The sequence below is a fragment of the Ochotona curzoniae genome, unplaced genomic scaffold (genome assembly GCF_017591425.1).
Source record: "Ochotona curzoniae isolate NIBS_2020 unplaced genomic scaffold, NIBS_Ocur_1.0 scaffold_4701, whole genome shotgun sequence".
NCBI lineage: Eukaryota > Metazoa > Chordata > Mammalia > Lagomorpha > Ochotonidae > Ochotona > Ochotona curzoniae.
In genome coordinates this window covers 56,389,664-56,411,091 of record NW_024467122.1, presented here as the reverse complement: position 1 = coordinate 56,411,091, position 21,428 = coordinate 56,389,664, and the positions used below count along the sequence as shown (strand labels likewise).

Below are 21,428 nucleotides of genomic sequence, written 5' to 3'. Positions count from 1 at the left end.
TCTGATCTGCTTTTGTAATAAAATATTTTTTTAAAGATTTATTTTTGTTATTTTTTTATTGGAAAGGCGGATATACAGAGAGGAGAGACAGAGAGGAAGATCTTCCACCCGATGATTCACTCCCCAAGTGAGCGCAACGGCCGATGCTATGCTGATCCGAAGCCAGGAGCCTCTTCTGGGTCTCCCACGCGGGTGCAGGTTCCCAAAGCTTTGGGCCGTCCTCAACTGCCTTTCCCAGACCACAGGCAGGGAGCTGGAAGGGAAGCAGGGCTGCCGGGATTAGAACCGGTACCCATATGGGATCCTGGGCGTGCAAGGCAAGGACCTTAACCACTGTGCCACCGCGCCAGGCCCAAATAAATATTTTAAAAAAGAAATTATCATCCATGATAAGGGCTCAGGGTCACACATGTGTCTAGCATTATATTCAGTGTGCTTCATAGATTAACCTCTGTCTTGTTTGCTGTCTGGTAGTGATAGACTTGGTGCACTGAGTCAATAATCACACACGTGGACTACTGACTGATGGTCAATAGCCAAAATTTATTACAGCATCAGGCTTTTTAGTCTGAGGGTTACATAGGATAAGGGAGGAGAGTTTGAGGAATTTACATATCAACAAGGAGTTGACTGGAGATTATCGGAGTTCCCATAGGCCTGTCTATAGATTCCATCAATTATTCCCATACCCTTTGCCTGGAAGCATTTCTCTATTTTGCACTACAGATCCTATCAGTTCATGTCTTACAGATATATCCAATCAATTGTCCTATAGATCCCCCCTTCTCCACTTTGTAAACTAGGAATGAGGGATGAAGTTAGGGGGGAATGTGCTCTTAGAAGGGTGAGAAATGGGAAGAAGCAAGATTTTATATTATGCAAAGATAACTTCACCAGGGACCAGAAACCCTAACTGCCTATTATCCCATCTGACTCCTCACATTCCTTCGCCTGGAAGAATGGACCCTAGCTGCTGTGGACTGCGACCACTTTGGCTGCTTCATGCTGAAAAGGGGTGTAGAGGAGCAGCAGCAGCTGGGTATTCTCCAGCGGGAGGGAGGAAGAGGGGAAGGTAGATATAGGGGTCCCTAATAGAAGATAAAAGTCACTAGGTGTCTGAAGTACTGCCTGGAGCTTCAAGACTTCTCTTTGTAGACATCAGTTGTTGTAAACCCTAAGGATCTCGGGAAAATATTCAGTCTGTTGTGGATCAAGAGTGTCCAAGTTCTTCCACTCTTTGAGGAAGTTCCATTGAGGATTCCATTTTCTCCAGGGGCAGGGTAGTATTCGAGGGAGCTGCTACAGTTCCAAGGGTGGATGAATCATAGGGCAGCCTATTGTTTTACAGAGGATCCAGCAGGAATTATAAGGAGACAAGAGCATGACCTTTACCACAGGTTATTAGTATTCCGGAATACCAATTATCCAGGTGTTTTTACCCAGACAGGGATTTATAAGGCCTTATTAGAGGATGTAGATGTAGAAAAAGGTTTGTCAGCAGGAGTATTAATATCTTCTTGAGGCAAATTCAAAAGGTCAAGCATTAAAAGTAATAGAATATCTCTGAGGGACATTTCCCCTTTCTTTACTTTTAACAACTGACTTTTAGGATGCAATGTGCACGTTCAATAATAGCATGTCCTTGAGAGTTATAGGGGATAATTCTAACATGTTAGGTGGACTACTCCAGACAGAATGTTTTGAAATTTTTACTAGTATATGCAGGTCCATTGTCTGTATTGATAGAAGTGGGAATTCCCATGATGGAAAAATAGGTGAGTAGAAAAAATTGGAGAGCTGAAGTAGATTCAGAACTCATAGATTGTGCCCAGAGGAACTTAGAGATCCAATCCAATCAACTGTCTTACAGATACTCAATTCTCCTTCTACAAGTCTCATTGCCTTTTTACTGGAAGGGGGTATATGGCATTACTTTTGGGCTCAGGCAATTGGGGCTTAAATGGATCTAGTATCCCACAAAGGCAACAGAATCAGGAGATGTAGCCTAAGGAACTTATATCTGACTTCCAAAGCTAAGTCCCGTTCACTTTGGATTATTTAACCAAGACTCTCAAAGTAAATTTTCTTATCATTGTAGATGGTGTTTCTCACTGATACGCATTTTCTTTCCCAGACTGTCTATGACCAGTGGTTCATCACCCTTTTTAACATTGTCTACACATCTCTTCCTGTTTTAGCCATGGGAATATTTGACCAGGTAGGTGTATTTCTTTAATTTTGTAACTTAGTTTTTCTCTGATGCTTTTTAGTTGTTTCTTTGCTTCTAAAAAGACATGATCCAAGGAAAGAGCCCTAGGACAGCAGCTGTTTTAATAGATATTGCATGGATCACAGATCCGCCACTGCTAGCCTCTGCTTTCTGAAATCTCAGTATTATTCTAAAGGATCTGAGAAGACCTGGAAAAGTAGTCACTTTAATTTTGTTTCAGCACAACACTTTGTAAATATCTGACACTATATACACAGTTGTTCATGGAGCTTCCGAGGAAGTGTTTGAGTACTCACAGCCTGGGGAATGCTTCATCCACCTGTGATCATTTGTGGAGAGTCAGGCAGGGACAGGGACAATCATGAAGCTAGACTGGGGCACCGAGGATGTCAGTTCAGGTTCCTTAGCCAGCATGACCTGAGGATAGGAATGGCAGGACAGTGGAACAACCTGCCAATTGGGAGATGGAGAAAATGAGCACAGCCTTCTTTCAACATGCTTGTGAGTAGAAAACGGAGAGAATCAATTATAAAACATGGTGGATCCTTGGCATGCCCCGAACCTTGGAAGGCACTTCCTAAAGGAGGGCAAAGTGCGCCCAGGAGAGTTTCCATGGCACAATGAGAGTGTATTATTTGAAATACTCCTGTAAAGTACTTTTAAGGCGAGCAGATTTTCTTTAGGCTGTTGTTAGATCCATTTGCTAGGCCTCATTTTCTGGCTCAAAGCTGTCGATTGCAAAACAAATCTTCACTTTATGAGCTCACTTCACTCTCCCATTCTGCTGGCTTGCTGTCAGTTGAAAATCTCACTTCTCATATTTAAAAAGGGCAGTTTGTGAAAGCCATATTTTGTGGGATTCTACAAGAAGTAATGAACTTCGGAAGACCTTAGAGATAAAGGATTAAGCACATTAATTTCCAAGTGCCCATGTTTACAAGTGTTTCTTTTCGTGGTGCTTTGTAGCTGCCCAGAATGTGGAATAAAATAAAGCAGTTTCTGGGAAGTTATTGCGCAATTCAAAAAATATAATAAGGCTCCTTATTGCCATTGAGTTGAATGTCTGCTCCTCTCCTTTCCCACTTGTCAACTCTGGCCCTTACACTGATCACAGGCTTGTGGAATGTGATGCTGGAAGGGCCTCTGGGACCATCTACAGATCTCATTTTAAAAGAGGAAGCCAAACTTTGGGACTTCATTGCCCCAAAGCCATGCAGCCAATAGATGACAGAACCAAGACTAGAAGCAGGCCACTTTGAGATTGCTACATTATTGCTATTATTATCATTATTATTTATAGAAGCGTCTGATTTATTACTTGTGATGTGGCAAGGACACCTACTGAATACATACTCATTTAATCATGGCAGTGGTTCTTAAAGGGATGCATTTCTGTTTGCATTTCTGGAGATGAGAAGACTAGGGCCTAGATGGCTTGCGTCACAGATCTCAGACTGCATGCCTATGAAACCTGCTACAAGGGTTTGAAGCCAGGATGATGTGGTTTCAAAGTCATGCACATAATCCCACCAGTCACTGGACTGGGGGATGAAGTAAAACAGCATCTCAGAAAAGGTGTTCTTAAACAGAAAATATCCATGAGCTTCATGGTTTCCTATTCAAGACCTAGGCCATGCCTTAAACAAAAAGAAACCTGAGTTGGGTTGTTCCAACTTTGGCCACCTTGCGTGGATAGTCCTCTGATGCTCTGATGCCCCCACTTCTTGCTGTCTTTTTTTGGTTCTTGCACTTGCTTTTGGTACTCACAATGTGGTTATCAGCATTGCTTTGGTGTTGGCTGGCAATTCAGAACTTCCAGGCCTTTACATCTATTAAATCATAAACTTGAATAACTGAGCTGTTCCCTTGGTACTTCATGGGTACCCTGAGCTTGAGAGCATGGGTTTAGATCCTCCCAGAAACTGGCTTGTGCTAAAACTTGCTGTCTTCTTATTGAGTAATCTTTTTTGGTACTGAACCATTGATATTGTTCATTTTGTGTTGCTATAATTAAATGCTTGATACTGCGCAACGTACAAAGAAAAGGAGTTTATTTGGTGCAGTTTTGAAATTACAATAGCATGTTGTCGGCATTTGCTCAGTTCTGGTGACGGGCATAGCTTACCCACATGGCAAATGGCATCATGGTGGGAATTCATGAGAGAGCTTATGGTAGAGGAGAGCACATGGGAAGACATGAAGAGACTGGGGAAAGGTCAGGTCCAATAAACCATCTTGAGGGAACTAATACATTCCTATGACAATAGCATTCATCCCTGCCAACGCTGGTGTCCTCTTGACCAATTTGCAGTTGGTCCTAAAAGCTTCTATTACCATGAACCCTTGGATGACACACTCAATCCATGGGCAAATCATAGCACCCATTAACTGCTATTGTGTCCTCCTTAGGCAGAATGCTTACACTCCAAGCCTTTATGCTCAGCTCTCTGACCACCCCGTAACCAACAGGAAATTTCTTCTATTTGCTGCTTCCTTCTGCCTCCTGCTCACCTCTCCCCAAGCTCAGTAGCTCTAATTTACCTGCCTCCACAGCTCTCTGCTGCCATCTCCTGGGCCTTACCGCTCACCACCTTGTGCATGAACTTGGGCCCATTGTCTACTTTTGAATTTTGGGAGCTTGAGAGCTTCTGAGCAATCAGTGGCCTCAGCAGTCTGCCTGAAAATATAGGAAAGAACCTTGGCTCTGAAGCCAAACAACTGAGTTCAAAGAAGTCATGATTTGAGCTACATGACAATTCATGAACCTCTCTTGGAGATCCAAGCTCTTTATCCATAAAATACAGGTCCTTTTATTGTTTTCTGGGTGTTGGAATGAAAACAAAAACAAGTTAATGTCTTGATGTGACACAGTGAGTAGTGCACATTAGGGCATGTAGCATTCAGGAACGATGCAGTGTGGGGCCTCTCATTCTCCTGAGCCTTTCTCCACTAATATGCCCTCTGTTTACAGGATGTGAGTGATCAGAACAGCATGGACTGCCCCCAGCTCTATGAACCTGGACAACTAAATCTCCTTTTTAATAAGCGTCAATTTTTCATCTGTGTGGCACATGGAATCTACACATCATTAGTCCTATTCTTCATCCCCTATGGGGCCTTCTACAACATGGTTGGAGAAGAAGGCCAGCACATTGCTGACTACCAATCATTTGCAGTTACCCTGGCGACATCTTTGGTCATCGTGGTCAGTGTGCAGGTAACCCTACTGATGAAAGCATTTTAACTTGATCAGTTTACAACTGTTATAGATGCATTTCTTTGTTGACTGGTTTTGTGTACTTGTTGGGCGGTGAGATAATTCTAAAGAAATAGTGGAGTTTTTGTTTTAACTACATTTTAAGGAAAAACAGTTCCACATAAATTATCAGAAAATTATGTGCTTATAATCTCTGTATTAGTAGAAACCTCATAACCAATCATTTTTTTGGGGGGGTTGAGCATTAAGAGAAATAACCATACTACTACCACTTTCTTGTGTATTAAGAAGAAAAATTTCAATGGTAAATAGAAAAAGAGAAACTTTCTTTTGATGTAAGACTTCATAACTTCCAGGTTTAAAGTGAGATCTAAGGAGTGGTACATTGATTCTGTGAAATTAGTGAAGAGTTTCAATCTTACATTCAGGGAAATGATTTTCATGGAGATGATTTTTGATACTCCATTGCCCTTCTCCCACTGGGCATCTTGATTTGTTTGTTTCCTCTTTAATGCATATTGGTATCGAGTTGAAAGTTCTCAGAAACTTTCATCATATTGTTAAAATCTAGCTCTAGAAGGGTATGGCAAGCAATATGACCGTGTGTTCATTTTGTTGCCTTTAATAACTGAATGAACAGTGAAAAATCTAGTGACCTCACTTCTGTCATGTGGCTGTGTTTCCAACTCTCTGGATGGGCCCTCAACAGAGAGGAAGGCAGTTTTTTTTGTTTTTTGTTTTTTTCTTAGTGGTACCTATTTCTTTATCCCCATGTAAAGCCCATTACTTGATGCTCTAAGAGAATTTGGAGGAAAACTCCATTGTGAAAAACTCCTCAGATTGTCTTTGGCATCATACAAAATATAACAGGATAATAAATGACGTGGAAGATTGTCTGTAGGCATAATGTGACAAGCATTATGTTGTTAGTGAAATTTGCCACTACAAGAAGCCCTACAAATTTGTCTTTATTTTTAAAAAGCCTTATTATATTTCTGTAATTTTTTCCTTTTTGCTTGCTCATAATTGATCATCATATATGACAGCTGCATTAGAGTTGTGTTTTGATATGAACTTTACACTTTAGAGCTGTTTTTCTTATAAACAGTTCTTTCTTCAGTTGGATGTCATAGTTCATGTCTCATTTTTACACATTAGAAGACATAGAAACAATCTCATTTAAAAATATGGTTTGTTCACAAAAAGACTAAGGAATTTTGTATCCTTGTCATTATGAGTTTTGAAAAATTTTTAGTCTTGATTATGCAGTTTTTAGATATCCATGCTTCTCAGGGGGTTCCTAGTTAGAATTCACAGTGACCACTTGCCCTCCCATTCAATGTGCATTGAGTGAGGCCATTCAGACCTATTTGATGCAAGTGTTATTGGGCATTTGTCTCTTTAACAACCATTTTCTTCCTTCATCTCTTTGAGACAATGGTGGTTCTGCCCACTCCTCCAACCTTGCTTTTCACAATGTTCTGACCTTATTCAATCTCTTGGCTCCTGGGGTTCCCCACTATCCTTTCTGCCTTATGGCTTTACTCTTTTCTGCTTAGCACATCCTTCCAATGTTTTAGCAAAACACCCACTCTGAAATATTCTTATTAGTGACTGTAGTATTCCTTCATATGAATATTCTACAATTTATTTAACCATGTGGCTGAATAAATGCTTCTACATTTTCACCACAGCAAATAATTCAAGAGCAAACCTTCACATACATAGTTTACAATATGATTCTCAAGTTATTTCTTCAGAATATATTCTTAAAAGTAGAAATTCTTGGCCAATTTGCTGCCTGTGAAGTCACTGATGCATACTGAATATACTGTTTACTATTTACAGAGAAATATTTTAGGTCAAAATACTGGGGCACAGTGGGTTAAGGGGTTGCTTAGGTTGGTTGTATCCCACATTGGTGTGCCTGGGATGAAACTTTGCCTCCAATCCTGATGGGTAGGAGATGATGGTTCACATACCAGCACCCCAGTCACCCCTGTGAGAGACTAGGATGGAGTTCCAGGCTTCCGACTTTGTATCAGCTGCAGCTATGGCAGGCATTTGTACAAAGCGGCAAATGAAAGCTCTCTTGCTTGCTCACTTTTTTTTTCTCAAATAACAAAATCAACTTTTACAAGAAAAATTTAAAACTTTCTTTGTACACATTTATTTATTTATTTTTTAATAATCTTAGTTTATTAGGGTACAAAGGGTCAAGGGCTACAGGGTAAAAGTGGGTAATATCATTGTTTCCACACTAATATAATCATTTTGCCCTGTATCTGGGGTTAGGGGAGTAACAAAGGGAAAAGCCCCACCCTACACATTTATTTTTATTGGATAGTGAGATATACACAGAGCAGGAGAGACAGAGAGGAATATCTTCCATCCACTGATTCAATCCCCAAGCAGCCAACAACTGCTGGAGCTGAGCCAAACTGAAGCCAGGAACCTGGAGCCTGGAGCCTGTTCTAGGTCTTCCGCACAGGTGCAGGTCCCAACAGTTTGGGCTGTCCTCAACTGCCTTCCAAGGTCACAAGCAGGGAGCTGAATGGGAAGCGGTGCTGCTGGGTTTAGAACCTGTGCCATGTAGGATCTATGTGCATGCTAGGTGAGCACTTTAACTGCTAGGCTATCACCCCAGGCCCAAAACTTTGTATTTTTAAATTTATACAAGAATTGTAAATACTACAAAGGAAGTTCCTGTACACTTTTTGTTTAAAAGTGTTTTGTATCATTTTACTTGAATGAGCATTAGAGACAGAGAAACAGAGATCTTACACATAGACTGATTCATTCTCCAAAAAGCTTATTACAGCCAAGTCTGTGCCATGCTGAAGTCTGGAGCCAGAAACTCTATCCTGGTCTCTCATAGGTGGCAGGAGCCCCAAGTTCTTGAGGTATCTTCTCCTGCTTCCCCAGGTGTGTTTTCAGGGAGCTGGATCAAAAATAGCACAGCTATGGCTTGAATTGGTATTTTGATATGGGATGCTGGAACTGCAAGCAAAAGCTTCGCCCACTGTGCCTCAGTGTTTGCCCCGGTTCCTGTGCAGTATGCTCTGATCTAGGTTTTCTGAGATTAACATCTTACAAACCCACAGTGAATTTGTCAAGATTAAGATAGTAACATTAGTACAAGACTATCAACTGAACTTCAGCCTTGACTCAGATTTTCTACTTTTCCCAATATGTTTTCTGTTCAAGGATCTAATCCAGGGTGCTACATTGCAGTTAACAGTTTCATCTTGTCTCTTCCAGTCTCTGATCCCCTTATAGCCATTCCTCATCTTTCATGATATTTACACTCGGGAAGAGTGATCTGACACTCTGGTGAGATGTTTTACAGAATATTCCTTTGTTTTGGCCTGTCTGAAGTTTTCTTAGAACCAGACTGAGGCTGTGGAATTTTATGAAGAATCACAGAGGCGATGTGCCCTCCTTATAAGATGTCACCATGATTTACTACAAGCGATATTTACCTTGGTTATGATCTTGGTTTCTGGGTTTCCTCTTTGTAATCATGTTTTTCTTTAGTCTTTCTTGTGTCCCTAAGAATTCCACGACACATTCAAGGTGGAGAATTAGTCTCCAGCTTATAGAGGAACAATATCAAAGAATTTACGAGTATAGGTTAAAATCATAGCAAGCATAATTTTATTTTAAGACTGACTGACTTGAAAGGCAGAGTTATGGAGAAAGAAGGAGAGGTAAAGAGATAGTCCACCTACTGATTCACTCCCCAAATAGGAGTGCAGATGTGCAGCTACCCAGTCCTAAAGGTCGTTTATAGTCCTACTCCCTGAGGAAGGTTAGGAGTGATGTTACATCCAGGAAGTTCTGAGGATGTTTTGGTGCCATAGAATTCTCAGACCTCAGCATGCAGAGGGGTTGTGATCATTGAAGCCCGGCAATTCTGGCTTCAATCAAAAACTTTTTGTCTTTAAAACAGGAAATCCTAACTTTCAGGAATTTGTGAATCAACTCATTTTGATAGCAGCATTACTGTCCTTTCCTCACTGTCTAATCTTGACTCATCATTGTGGCAACAACCTCCATGAAATTTCCATGGACTATTAATATAGTTATAAATCTTAGGTCCTGCTGATGCTGCAGGCCAAACTTGGGTAGTTTTATTTGTTTTAAATATCAGTTCCTATATTTCTTTGAATTATAAAATACTTTTAACATTTTGAACAACACAGGAATGTTAATAAAATATATCATTTTAACCTCCTTCCCTTTTTACCGTAAAAATGACAGCTTAAATCCTTCCATATATTTTGTTTGCTTACACACAAATTCAATAAGAGGATCTTAATTATGTAAATTACTCTGGTATGGTTTCCTCACTTAGCTAGATATTTTGGACAGTTTTCTAAAACACCAAATTCACATCTTAAATCTTTTATAATAGCTGCAGAGAGTATTCATTAGTTCTCCTAGACATTCAGTATATTCCTATGCTTTCTGTTATTGAAGCAATGTTATAATGCATACATTATTATGTCTATTTTATGTTCAGGGTTATGTGAATTTCCAGAAATGAGATTTATACGTTTAGAACTTCCAACTCTTACTATTTATTTATTTGAAAGAGTTACAGAGCAAAGGAAAGACAGGAAGACTGTCTTGGGGCTTCTGCTTTTCTCCCAGCAGGGTTCTGGATCAAAAGTGGAATAGCTAGGTGCTGCTGTGGGATGCCAGTGTCACAGCAGTGGCTTAACCCACTGCACTCAAGTGCTAGCTCTAAAACTTTTTTTTTTTTTTTACCAGTTTTAACATTGGAGGTGTTTTATTTCTTCAATGCTGGATCAAAGAATACGTACAATATAGATTTTCATTAATTTCTTCTTCAATATTTTCCAAAAAAGGCTGTAGTAGCAAATAGTAGATGCTTCTTTAAGCATCTCTTTAAGCAAAAGAGTTTTTTTTTTTTTTATTGGAAACTCTTATGTAGGTCCAAAGATGAGACGTGCACTAGGGAGAGCCTCAACTGGATCAAATGCCCCTGGGAGCAACACCCCACATCATGACTGTGTTGCTGCTTGAAAACTTTGTGGTTACCATCTCTTCTAGATTAGCTTGATCACACTGGGGACTGCTTGCCAGACTGATGACAGCCACAGACCTCTAGGAGAACCCTTACCTTTCTGTCACTCTGGTCAAATTCTGAGAGCATTGTATTGAAAGGTGGTCATAGTGATGATTCGTACGAACTTTCTGCATTTCCAAGAAATTGTAGCTCACATTGCAGCTGTTATTATTTGGTACCTACAGGTTCCTCATTCATCTTTTCTTTGTAGCTTGTATCCTTTTTCATAAGAAAAGCCACTTCATCTAAATTGCTTTTATTAATATTAGTCATGTCTCTCATTTTTCTCAGGTTGCCTTCGCCTAATTTATAGCCTAAGCCAATCCCTTCATGTCCATTTATTTGTTTTATTCCACTGGCTTTGTTCTTTCAATAAGAGAATTTAAAGTATTCATTTTTTATACTATATATTTAATTCCAAATTTTACTTTTTAGAAAGAGAGTGACAGCAGCAGAGGTAGAGCGCTCCTCAACACTGGGTCACTCCCAGATGTACGACACATGCAAACCCTGAGGAGCTCAGCTTGAGTCTTCCATGTGCACAGCAGACCCAACTGAAGTCATCATGTGTTACTAGGAATCTGGACTCGGGAGTAGGGCTGGGAGTTGACTGAGGTACCCCAAAATGGGGTGGGAGCATCCAAAGTAGCACCCATTCCAAACAGCATTGCATTCACTTGAGATGTGAAGTGCCTGGCCTATTTAGAATTACTTTGAATACTTCTGTCCTACTTTGCATTTTTATAGATAATAGGATGTTTTAAAGTTAACTTATGAATAAGTTGTTTTATTCATATTACTAATGATTTCTCATAATATGGTATTTTAAATCTACATTTCTATGCTAAAATTCCATAATGATAAATTTTCATTCAAACATCCTGTTCTTGACTCTTCTCCGCCCACCTCCAATTAATTTTGTAAATTGTTTCCTTGTCCTCCCCATCCCCTTTCCCATCCTCAACTCCTGTGAGTGTGAATAATTTAGACTGTTAGTGTCAGGCTGTTATTAAATGCTCTTTTAACATGCATCTTTACTGTTTCCAAATTCTTTCAGAATTAATACTGGCAGGTCGTAGTCATGTTGTTACTCATTTAGAGCTAAGTATAAATTCATAAGAATCATTTCTGACTACCACTTGAGTGCTTTGTGTTTTGCTATTTTGAGGTTTTTGTTATAATTTACTTTTTGTTTGTAGTAATATCATTGAGTAATTTGTTCAGAAATGCTTTTAGATTGTTATACTTTTGAGCTCAGAGCTTTCCAGTTTTATATTTAAATGATGTATTGGAAGGGCACAAAATTTTTGAGATAGAGCCTTTTCACCACGGAAGTTTTATGTTCTTTTGATTCACTTTCCTCTATTTAGAAGCATATACTCTTTATCCTTATATTGTACAAATTTCATCAGAATGTATTCCTCTTCATTAGCTTGCAGGGGTGGGGGGAAAGGAAAGACTCTTCGATCTGAAAATCACAGAGCAGTTTTCTTAGCTCATTGTTACTTCTTTAATGGCATTTTAGAAAGAGAAAAATAATAATCAAATATTTGGTTCATCAATCTCATGTCAATGATTTGCCACTTATGTTTTATATCTTTCTGCACATGGTTTCTATTTCATCAAGTTTTGGTTCTCTGTTGAGATATTATTTCCATTTGTTTATTCCAGAACATTAATTCAGTTCTCATCAGTGATTTTTCTTATTTGGTTTCTTTATTAAATTTAAAATTCAAAAATAGTGTTTTTTATTTTAGTTTTTCTGTGATCTAATTGCATATCCTTAAGAGATCCTATTACATTTTTTTTTTGCTTGTAATACTTGTCTGTCTCTTCTATTAGTTCTGCTTCAATAGGAGTCACCTGTTCTTGATTTTTTAGCTGAGTTGTTTTAAATGAATTGTAATTTCTCTTTGCCTACTCTTACCAACACAGGTCAGATTCTGATTACCTCTTGATGGGGATGAACTGACAAGTGATAGAAGGTAGAACAATAAACTTTTGCCTGATGTCTTGGTAGCCAAATGAACAGAAAACCAGAACCTCTTTGCCAAAGCACAGATGACAAGACTAATCGCTTAAAGAGGAAAAGTGCTTATCCGTTTTCTGTCCCCTGTAGGTCATAACCCAGGCTGCAAGCACAGTTTAAGGAACAGTAAGCCAAGAAGGGGAAGTGTATCCACACGTGTTGAGAGGATCTATTTGCAGGATAAGTTGGCCCCTTTGAAGCAGATAAGAAACTTGTGATCTTGCGTAGACTCTAGTAGAAATGTAGGCGCTCACTTAAGTTTCACATGAGATCTCTGAGATACAACAATGACTGGAGACCATGTTTGACCCTCTGGAGAACTCAAGAGGGTTCCTTGACTCTAACATCAGGCACACTGAGCTGCCACAGTTAATGGGCAGGAGAAGGGTCTGTGAGCATGCTTCCAGGTCACTATGAATTAAGGTTTCTGAAGTTAGGTCAAATAGAGGATTAAGAATTTTTCTTACTATTTGATCAGTTTAAGAGAAAGGATCATCAAAATGAGTTTGATGTTAAACAACATACATGTGTAAAGACAGTCATTGAAATTCATGGGTATAATATAAATCTCACAGGTGCATGCTATAGAGGTGATTTTTCCTCTAGAAGGAAAAAGTAATTTGGAAAGTAACTTCAAATTTATAATCCATTTTGCTTTTTTCTCACTTAAAAGGAATCTGACATTCTTTTTCGGATACTAACCCAAACTGGCAGATGTACTGGTTTGTAGATAAAGGCTCTAAAATCAACTGTATCAGAAATACTGAGTTAAATCAGACCCTGTGTTTGTGTAGAAAGTGATGATACCTGTCATCCGCCTAATACCTAAATAGGTACAAATTTCCTGTCACAGTACAGGAATGATGTTCTTCAAATGTTTACAGACCTCCTCCTTACACTTTATTTTATTTGCAGATAGCCTTGGACACCAGTTACTGGACTGTCATTAATCATGTCTTCATCTGGGGCAGCATTGCAACTTATTTCGCCATTTTATTTACAACACACAGTTATGGCATGTTTGGCATCTTCCCAAATCAATTTCCATTTGTTGGTGAGTCCTATGGTCTAATGGGCCTGGTGTTGTGCTGACACTTTTCTAAATAACTTATTTCTGTGTGTATTGGATGGAGCTGGACATGATGAGTGATCTTTCTCTAGGAAATGACTGATCTAGCTGGAGGTACAAGGTGTCCTAAAAGATGAGTTGATGTTCTCTCTACCATGTGCAAAAGAATAATTTTGATAGTAGCTTACAAGTTCCAAACATCTCAGATGCTATAAGCTCTCTACAAAAAAGAGTATATACACTGGGGTTTCTAGAAGTCCTGTCAAATTTTCATATTGTGATAGTGAAAAGAAAAAAATGCTAGACACTCCTTTTTTGGCCACATTCTCACCAGTTTCTCTGCTAACGTTGACCCGTATAATTTGTAGTTAGAAAAGGAAAGAATAACATATAATTTAAGGTGTTCTAATAATGGCTGGACATTAACTCATAAATGATATCAAGAGTAGGCAATGATGGGCAGAGAACCAGGGTTCAAGTCCAACTCCACAAGTTAATAAGCTGTGTAATCTTGGGAAATTTATTCTCTTTTTCAAGCCTTAGGCTCTTCAATTAGGAACTGAAGATATTAGTCTATTTTTGTGGAAAACTTGTATTAAGTGATATAGCCACATAAAATATTAAAATATATTGTGATACATATGCTTTCTGTAAATGTTAATTGCAATGATAGTGATTGTTACTGTTCAAGCAAATGTGGCTTGCTTATTGGCTGGAGACTTTGCAGAGCAATGTGAATATCATATAGGTAACATAGAATTTATGTTTAGAAAGATTTTAGGAAATTTTCTTACTATATAAAGAGTATACATCTGGTCAGCATACAGAGTAGGCTACTATTTCACTGTACATTTCAAAATGATTTCCAGTCATGCCTAGTCAGATTTACACAAGAGTGCTATTATATTTTCCCAGAAATTTTGAAATCTCTAATGTGTGTGAGGTAAGTTCATAAAAGTAATTTTGTGAGCTCCTCTCCACAAAAAAGGCAAGGAGTGACAGTGGCAGTCTACTTGAGCTGAATGGAATAAGACTGATTTATAATTATATTGAGTTGGTAATTCAATCTAGGAAAGTGATTCTTAGAAGAAGGATTCATGGAGGAAAAAAATCAAACCAATGATAAGGTTAAACATTTCCATTGTTAGCCAAGGCACCCAAGATCCTAACTCCATTCGAATTCACAGTGCACTTAAGAATATTGTTCAACTTTTGCCTTTTCCTACATATATGGAGAAAACTTTAATACTTTCTTTACCAAAGATTCTAATCATGTTGGATTTTGAATCAGATCATGAAACTATTTTTGTTTGGTTCGTAAATTAAAGTTCCTTGGATTGACTTCGAAGTCTTCAGAATGCATTCTAACATGCATAATCAGACTAGAGTGACTCCACAGTAGAAAGTAGTTTGTGGAGAGACCATTCTCTTTAGCTAAGCACATATTTTTCCAGGAATTAATTACTAAGCTCCAATAAGACACTTCAAACTTTAGATCAACATTGAGGTTTAAGGAAAAAGTTCTTTCCTTAGTAGCTTGCAGCAAACAAGAGTGTGGTTTATAGTGAAGCTTGTTTTCCAGCCATGCCTGGAGGCACAGAGCTTCAAGGAGCTCAAAGAGCATTTAATTTTTTGAGTCAAATTTGTTTCTGCCCATGGCTGAAGACAACTGGAATCTGTTGCTCTTTAGTAGGCAGATTTTACTCTGCAGTGCCAGTAAAAGCAGACATAACAATAACCAGCCAACCCCTCATAAGCAAAGCCCATCTGAATGGTGTTAACACATGAGGACGGAGAAAGAGGACCTAAGTAATTGGGGGTATCATGATAAATCCCTAGAGAATGAACAGGGACAAAAGATTTATTTTGGTGATAGAAGAAGGTTGGCATCTTCCCATGGAATGCATCTGTCTGTCTTATGTTCCTTACAGCCTTTTTAAAAGAAACATCAAAGTATGTGAGATGGGAATTTAAAGTAAGCAAACTGGTTTCAGGCTTGGAAAGGAGTTTCATTGTCCTGTTGTCCTGTTATGTTGGATGGCTACATCAGCAGTAACCCTGAGGGCCCCGAAAGGGAGATGCTCTATTTAATATTGCCTCTCTGTTCTTGTAGGAATCCTGAGTACCTCAGAACCAAGTGAACATCAAAGAGAAAGAATATCCCTTTGAGGCAGGTTTTCTGGGACCATTGCCTGGAATTTAAAAGTTTGGTCCTGCAATAGATAAAGCTCACCTTTCACAAAAGGTTGACATAACCAGTCAACAAGATCATTTTTTGAGATTTACCCTGCATTCAAAATATTTATTGTTTAGCCACACATGATAGTTTCTATTCAAGTGTCCATGAAGGCAAATGTGGCTTTAAAAAAATTATGGCTGTCTTATAGCAAAGAAATCATGAGTATGGATAAAAGAATTGTGCTTCCTGAGTGAAGCTGGACTGAGCCTGGATCACAGAATGCTTGGCTTGCTGTGATAACTCGAAACAGTTTCTAAGAATGATCTTACCAGTTTCTTCTCCTATCACCTGTGAATATACTATACACTTGAGGTGGAGGAGCACTCATTGGTTCTATCTAGGTGGTAAAAAAAGTAATCCCTTACAAGAGATTATAACCATGAGTCATTAAGTTCTCTATAACCTCATTGTACATTTCTCTTTAATGACAGGAAATGCAAGGCATTCCTTGACCCAGAAGTGCATCTGGCTTGTTATTATCTTAACAACAGTGGCTTCAGTTCTGCCAGTGGTGATTTTCCGATTCTTGAAGGTGAATTTATATCCAACCCTGAGTGACCAGGTAGGTTGCAATGCTGATGTGTGTGCTTGGAGCCTGGTTCATGGTTCTTAGAATGTTGTCTGTTTCTTCCTGATGAGAAGTTTTTGGAAGGATTAATGAAGTTCCCAAGAGTAATTGCCTGTAGGTACATGCCTTGACAGAGTGGATGGGACTGCCATATCCTGAATGTCCTGATTTTGTGTGTCAGTGAAGAAAAGCATGTAAATCAAATGTAGGCTTGCAAGACCCTTTGAGTATGTTTAAAAGCTGATTTTTAAAAAGCAGTTCATTTTTAATCTGACAGTTGTTTGATCAGTAAGGCAAGCTATGGGGAAAATTCTTGGCTTGAGGGCAACTTAAAGGAGAAACAAGGTATGCACAAAAGGAACTGTAAATTTTATAGAATGATATAATCAGAAGGTGAGATATCCTCATGTTTCTGAATCTATGTTAAAAGGGAATTGGGGACAAGAGGCTGGCACTGTGGCACAGCCAGCAAAGCCACTTCTTGTGATTTATCATGAGCACTGGCTCATCTTTGACTAATCCACCTTCAATCTAACTCCCTATCTATGTGCCTGAGGAGGCAGTGAAAAATGTTCAAAGTGCTTGGAACCCTGTATCCCATGTAGAAGAACAGAGGGAGTTCATAGTCCCCTGGCTTTGACCCAGAACCCAGTCATCACAGCAATTTGGGGAATGAATCCGTGGACTGAAAATTCTAAATGTGTCTTTCAAATGACATTTTTAAGAAATTTTTATTTGAAAGGCATATTTACAGAGAAGGAGAGACAGAAAGATCTTTCATCTGCTGGCTAACTCCCCATATGGCTGCAATAGCTGGAGCTGAGTTGATCTGAAGCCAGGATCCAAGAGCCTCCTCTGGGTCTCCCACGGACTTCTGTCATTCTCTGCTTCTTTCCCAGGCCATAAGCAGGGAGCTGTATCAGAAGTGAACAGCCAGGATAACCTAGCGGCTAAATTCCTTAACCTTGCACACTGGGATCCCTTATGGGCACCAGTTTGTATCCTGGTGGCACCACTTCCCATTCAGCTCCCTGCTTGTGGCCTGGGAAAGCAGTCAAAGACGGCCCAAAGCCTTGCAACCCTGCACCCACATGGGAGACCCTGGCTTCAGATTGGCACAGCTTCAGCCATTGCAGCTGCTTGGGGAGTGAATCAATGAACCGAAGATCTTCCTCTCTTTATGTCTGACTTTCCAATTTTTAAAAAAAGAGGCCCTGGTCTTGCTTTTCCTTTCTTGTTGGCTTTGACATATGCCCAGAAAATGTAGGATGAGCTGAAGAAAGGAAGATGATACTCATGTTTCCTATCCTAAATCTGACTGCAATTTCTGCTTAGCAGCTTTTTCCTAATGCAATCACCAGAATGCAAGTCATATGCCACATTACGGAATACAGTTGCTTGCAACAAACCTCAGTCAGGTCTTTTCTCTTCAACCTGACTAGGAAATAACTCGTGTAGAAACCCCATCCAAGTGACACTGAATCCTTCCCATAGTTACAAAACAAGCAAATAAATAGCAGAAAAACTCAAACCCTCCGTCTCATGTTCTGTTATCTACATGAGCTGAACATTTTGGACTCTGCTGTATTTTCTTCTGGTCCACTAACTGAAAAACCGTGGATCCAGAGAACCTCTAAAGAGTGTGGGGGCCTGTCAGGAGGATCAATGGGACCCAAAATTATTATCATCTCAAAGTTTAGAAAAGGCTATAAAACCTAACTACACTCAAGTATGCTTCTGTATCAAGATGTATAAATGATTTGATAATGAAATTGGTTTATTATTGTTCACTTAGTAGCTTCTTAGAAGACATTAAAACTGACCAGTGTAATCTGATCTTCTGGATGGAAACTTTCTTGGGTTTAGGTTTTTTTTTTTTTTTTTAAGGATTTATCTTATTTTAATTGGACAGTCAAATATATAGAGAGGAGGAGAGACAGAAAGGAAGATCTTCCGTCCGATGATTCACTCCCCAAGTGACTGCAACGGCAGGTGCTGCGCCGATCTGAAGCCAGGAGCCCAGGAACTTCCTCCAGGTTTCCCACATGGATGCATGGTCCCAGGGCTTTGGGCGATCCTCAACTCCTTTCCCAGGCTACAAGCAGGGAGTTGGCTGGGAAGCGGGGCCTCCGGGATACAAACCAGCACCCATATAGGATCCTGGAGCATTCACTGGTCTCCTGGGTTTGGTTTTAAAACTTCTTTTTGCCATGAAGGTGAATGTTATTGCTTTCATGTGATAGAGTTGCTCAGTTCCTGGAGTCTATCATTTGGATACCTCATCTTACCTGCTCTGTTCTTTCTAGCTTCGCCAGTGGCAGAGGACTGAGAAGAAGGCACGGCCCAGGAGCAGCAGAAGATTACACACCCGAAGGTCAAGCTCAAGAAGATCTGGATATGCTTTTGCTCACCAAGAAGGCTATGGTGAGCTTATCACATCTGGAAGAAATATGCGAGTGAAAGGTACACCCCCACCATCAGGACTGGAAAAGACACTTTATAATAACAACAACAGGATTGAAAATTTATGTAAGAAAACCACAGACACCCTAAGTAGGTTTAAACAGTGAAGCTGTGAGTCAGGGTGAATTGGAATCACATAATTATCTTTTCACTTCAGCTGGAGCTGAAGTTCAGCTAATCCAGAGTTAGGGATCAGGGGCTAGGGACAGGGCAGATTGCCTCATTTAAATCTGTGGCAGACAGTGACCGTTGCCTGCCAAATAGCAGTGTGATCTCCAGGAAACCAGGCCAGACGGTCACTGCCTCATTGTGATGCGGTGGCCAAAGTCTTCACAGTAAAATCAGATAAAACAAGAATCAACCTATGGACCAACTGATCTGACCTTGAGAACCTTATGAAGAAAAAGCTACAAATCTGCATACACAGTGAATAAATCTTCAAATGGATAAAGATGTGTATTCCAAAGGTACACTCACATAACTGAACTTAAAAGCAGGCCTGTCAACAGATGAGCCTGTCTACATTACGGGAGCCGTTCCCCCAAGACTTTCAAGATGTCAAGTCTTTACTGTGGTGCTTGTGGACTAAGTGACATGTGATGCTGTAGTCCAGATGGCTACTAGTTTGGTCAGTCAGGACAAAAATCACTTTCATGCCAGATTAGAAAAGTGTATTGCTATTCCTCGTGCTCATTTATTTATTTTTACTAGTCTACAGATAAAGTAGACTATCTTTACAGGAAGGTCAGTTGCTAATTTGATCAAGTTTATTTCAGAAATTCTCACCCAATGTCCTGTAGGGATATGTCCATAAAACATCAGGGAGAGGCTTTCTGGTGAGTATTCTTAATGCTTTCTGTAACTTTTGTAACATCCTCAGTGGGAATTTGCTAAATATTGCCTAGAACCATTAATGGAGCCTTCCAAGCGGTGGAATGTCACACATGAATGATAGTGTTTCATACAGTCAGTAGGAAGAGTACTTTATTAATTTGTTTGATTTCAGTTCTAAAATTAAAAATGTTTAAACAGTCTGTTTGATAACTATTTAAATATTCAAGATTGGGGCTTTTAGTGTTAGCTACTTTTGGAACCCCAGCTCTTGATGTTAAATATTTAGACTTCTGTAGAGGAGGTTGGTATTTTGGAGATGTGTGAATCCAAAAGTTCAGTCTACATCTAAGTCACAAGGATGTTTCCTGTAAACAAAAAGTGAGGTAGAGTTGTGTTTAGACCCCAGCTCTGTCATGTGTGTCTCATAGCCTTGGGCAGGTAGAGGCTTTTTCTGAGGCTTAGTTTCTCTCTCTCTGTAAAGGATGTATTGTCCACATATTGACCACATAGTTTCATATGAATAGATGAGCTAGATTCCAGTCCACTCATCATCAGAATGATAGTGATGTGAAAAGAATTTAATGGGAAAGGCTTTGATTAAACAAGATTTCTAAAAAAGATATAAGACTGGTAGTGAATATAAGGAAATAGAAATTTACCTTCAAGGTAATACTTTTTAAGAAGATGAAAGTCATCAAGTTTGATCAGTTTTTTATAAATCAACTCTGTAGTGTTCTTCATCTGATCCCTATTGATTTGGTAGTAGAATAAAATACATTTCCCAGGAGTCAGTGAACCTTTGATTAGGCTTGATAAAGTGATGGCCTGAGTCACAGGTGTTTTGTCTCCATTTCCAAGTCTGGGATAGCTTTCCTAGAATGGGATTAAATGAAATGACATGTATAGGAAATGCTTATAGGTTTCTCCATTTTCCATACATGCCTGCTTAGATTTACCCGGTTAATTGTTAATGTCTGATTTTTCTATCATTTCACTGTGTTTGCTCACTTTTTGTGGCATTTTGTAATAATTTAAAAACTGAGTAAATGCTTTGGCACTATTGATAATGTTTTGCTTCCTTTTTATTGGAGGGAATTTTTTGCTACATTGGACTATTGCATTTTTTCTCCCTTCCTTTACATGTCTGAGGAAATATATATATATCATTACTATCATTGGCATCAAGAATAAAATGAACCAATTCAATCTATGTATAAGGGATTGGAAAGATTAATTTAGACATGTTTCAATTTTGTAAATTTGCTTAAAGAAGCCTTTATAAATATGTAAATAATTGTTGGGAAATATGTTATTAGCTAACTTTGGCCTATGGGCTCAAATTAAACTAGCACCAATTACAATAGCATTCAATCATAAGTACCAGAGATTATTTTGAACTTGAAGTCAGAGGGGTGGCTGTGTCAGTGAGGACCAAGAAGTAATAAAATTTAAATTTTACCTAAATGTTATTATATCATTTAGAAAGAAAAACATCTTTTTTTCTAGAGCCAGTACACTGAAAACTTGTGTTTTTCAAGCGTTAGTCCACATTTTGAAATATTAAAGAAAACCATAAATTGTGTTTTTATAATTTAGGTCTGCCATCTTTTTCTTTTTCTTTAGCTTCCAGGCTTATGTACCTATGGAAGAGAGAGAGGTGTCTGAAAAAAGTGAGAGACAGAAA

At 39.0% G+C, this 21,428-nt stretch overlaps 1 protein-coding gene across 3 annotated transcripts in view; it reads left to right on the top strand.

Moving 5' to 3' along the window:
• Positions 1–20,806, top strand: part of ATP8B4 (ATPase phospholipid transporting 8B4 (putative)) — a 249,725-nt gene extending 228,919 nt beyond the window's left edge. For all 3 annotated transcript variants that reach the window (XM_040969053.1, XM_040969054.1, XM_040969052.1), the window contains exons 24-28: positions 2,135–2,218; positions 5,202–5,447; positions 13,487–13,625; positions 16,311–16,441; positions 18,754–20,806. In XM_040969053.1, coding sequence (XP_040824987.1) covers positions 2,135–2,218; positions 5,202–5,447; positions 13,487–13,625; positions 16,311–16,441; positions 18,754–19,017 — 864 coding nt within the window. In that variant the 3' untranslated portion in view covers positions 19,018–20,806. The remainder of the gene's footprint in view (positions 1–2,134; positions 2,219–5,201; positions 5,448–13,486; positions 13,626–16,310; positions 16,442–18,753) is intronic.
• The last annotated feature ends 622 nt before the right edge of the window (positions 20,807–21,428 follow it).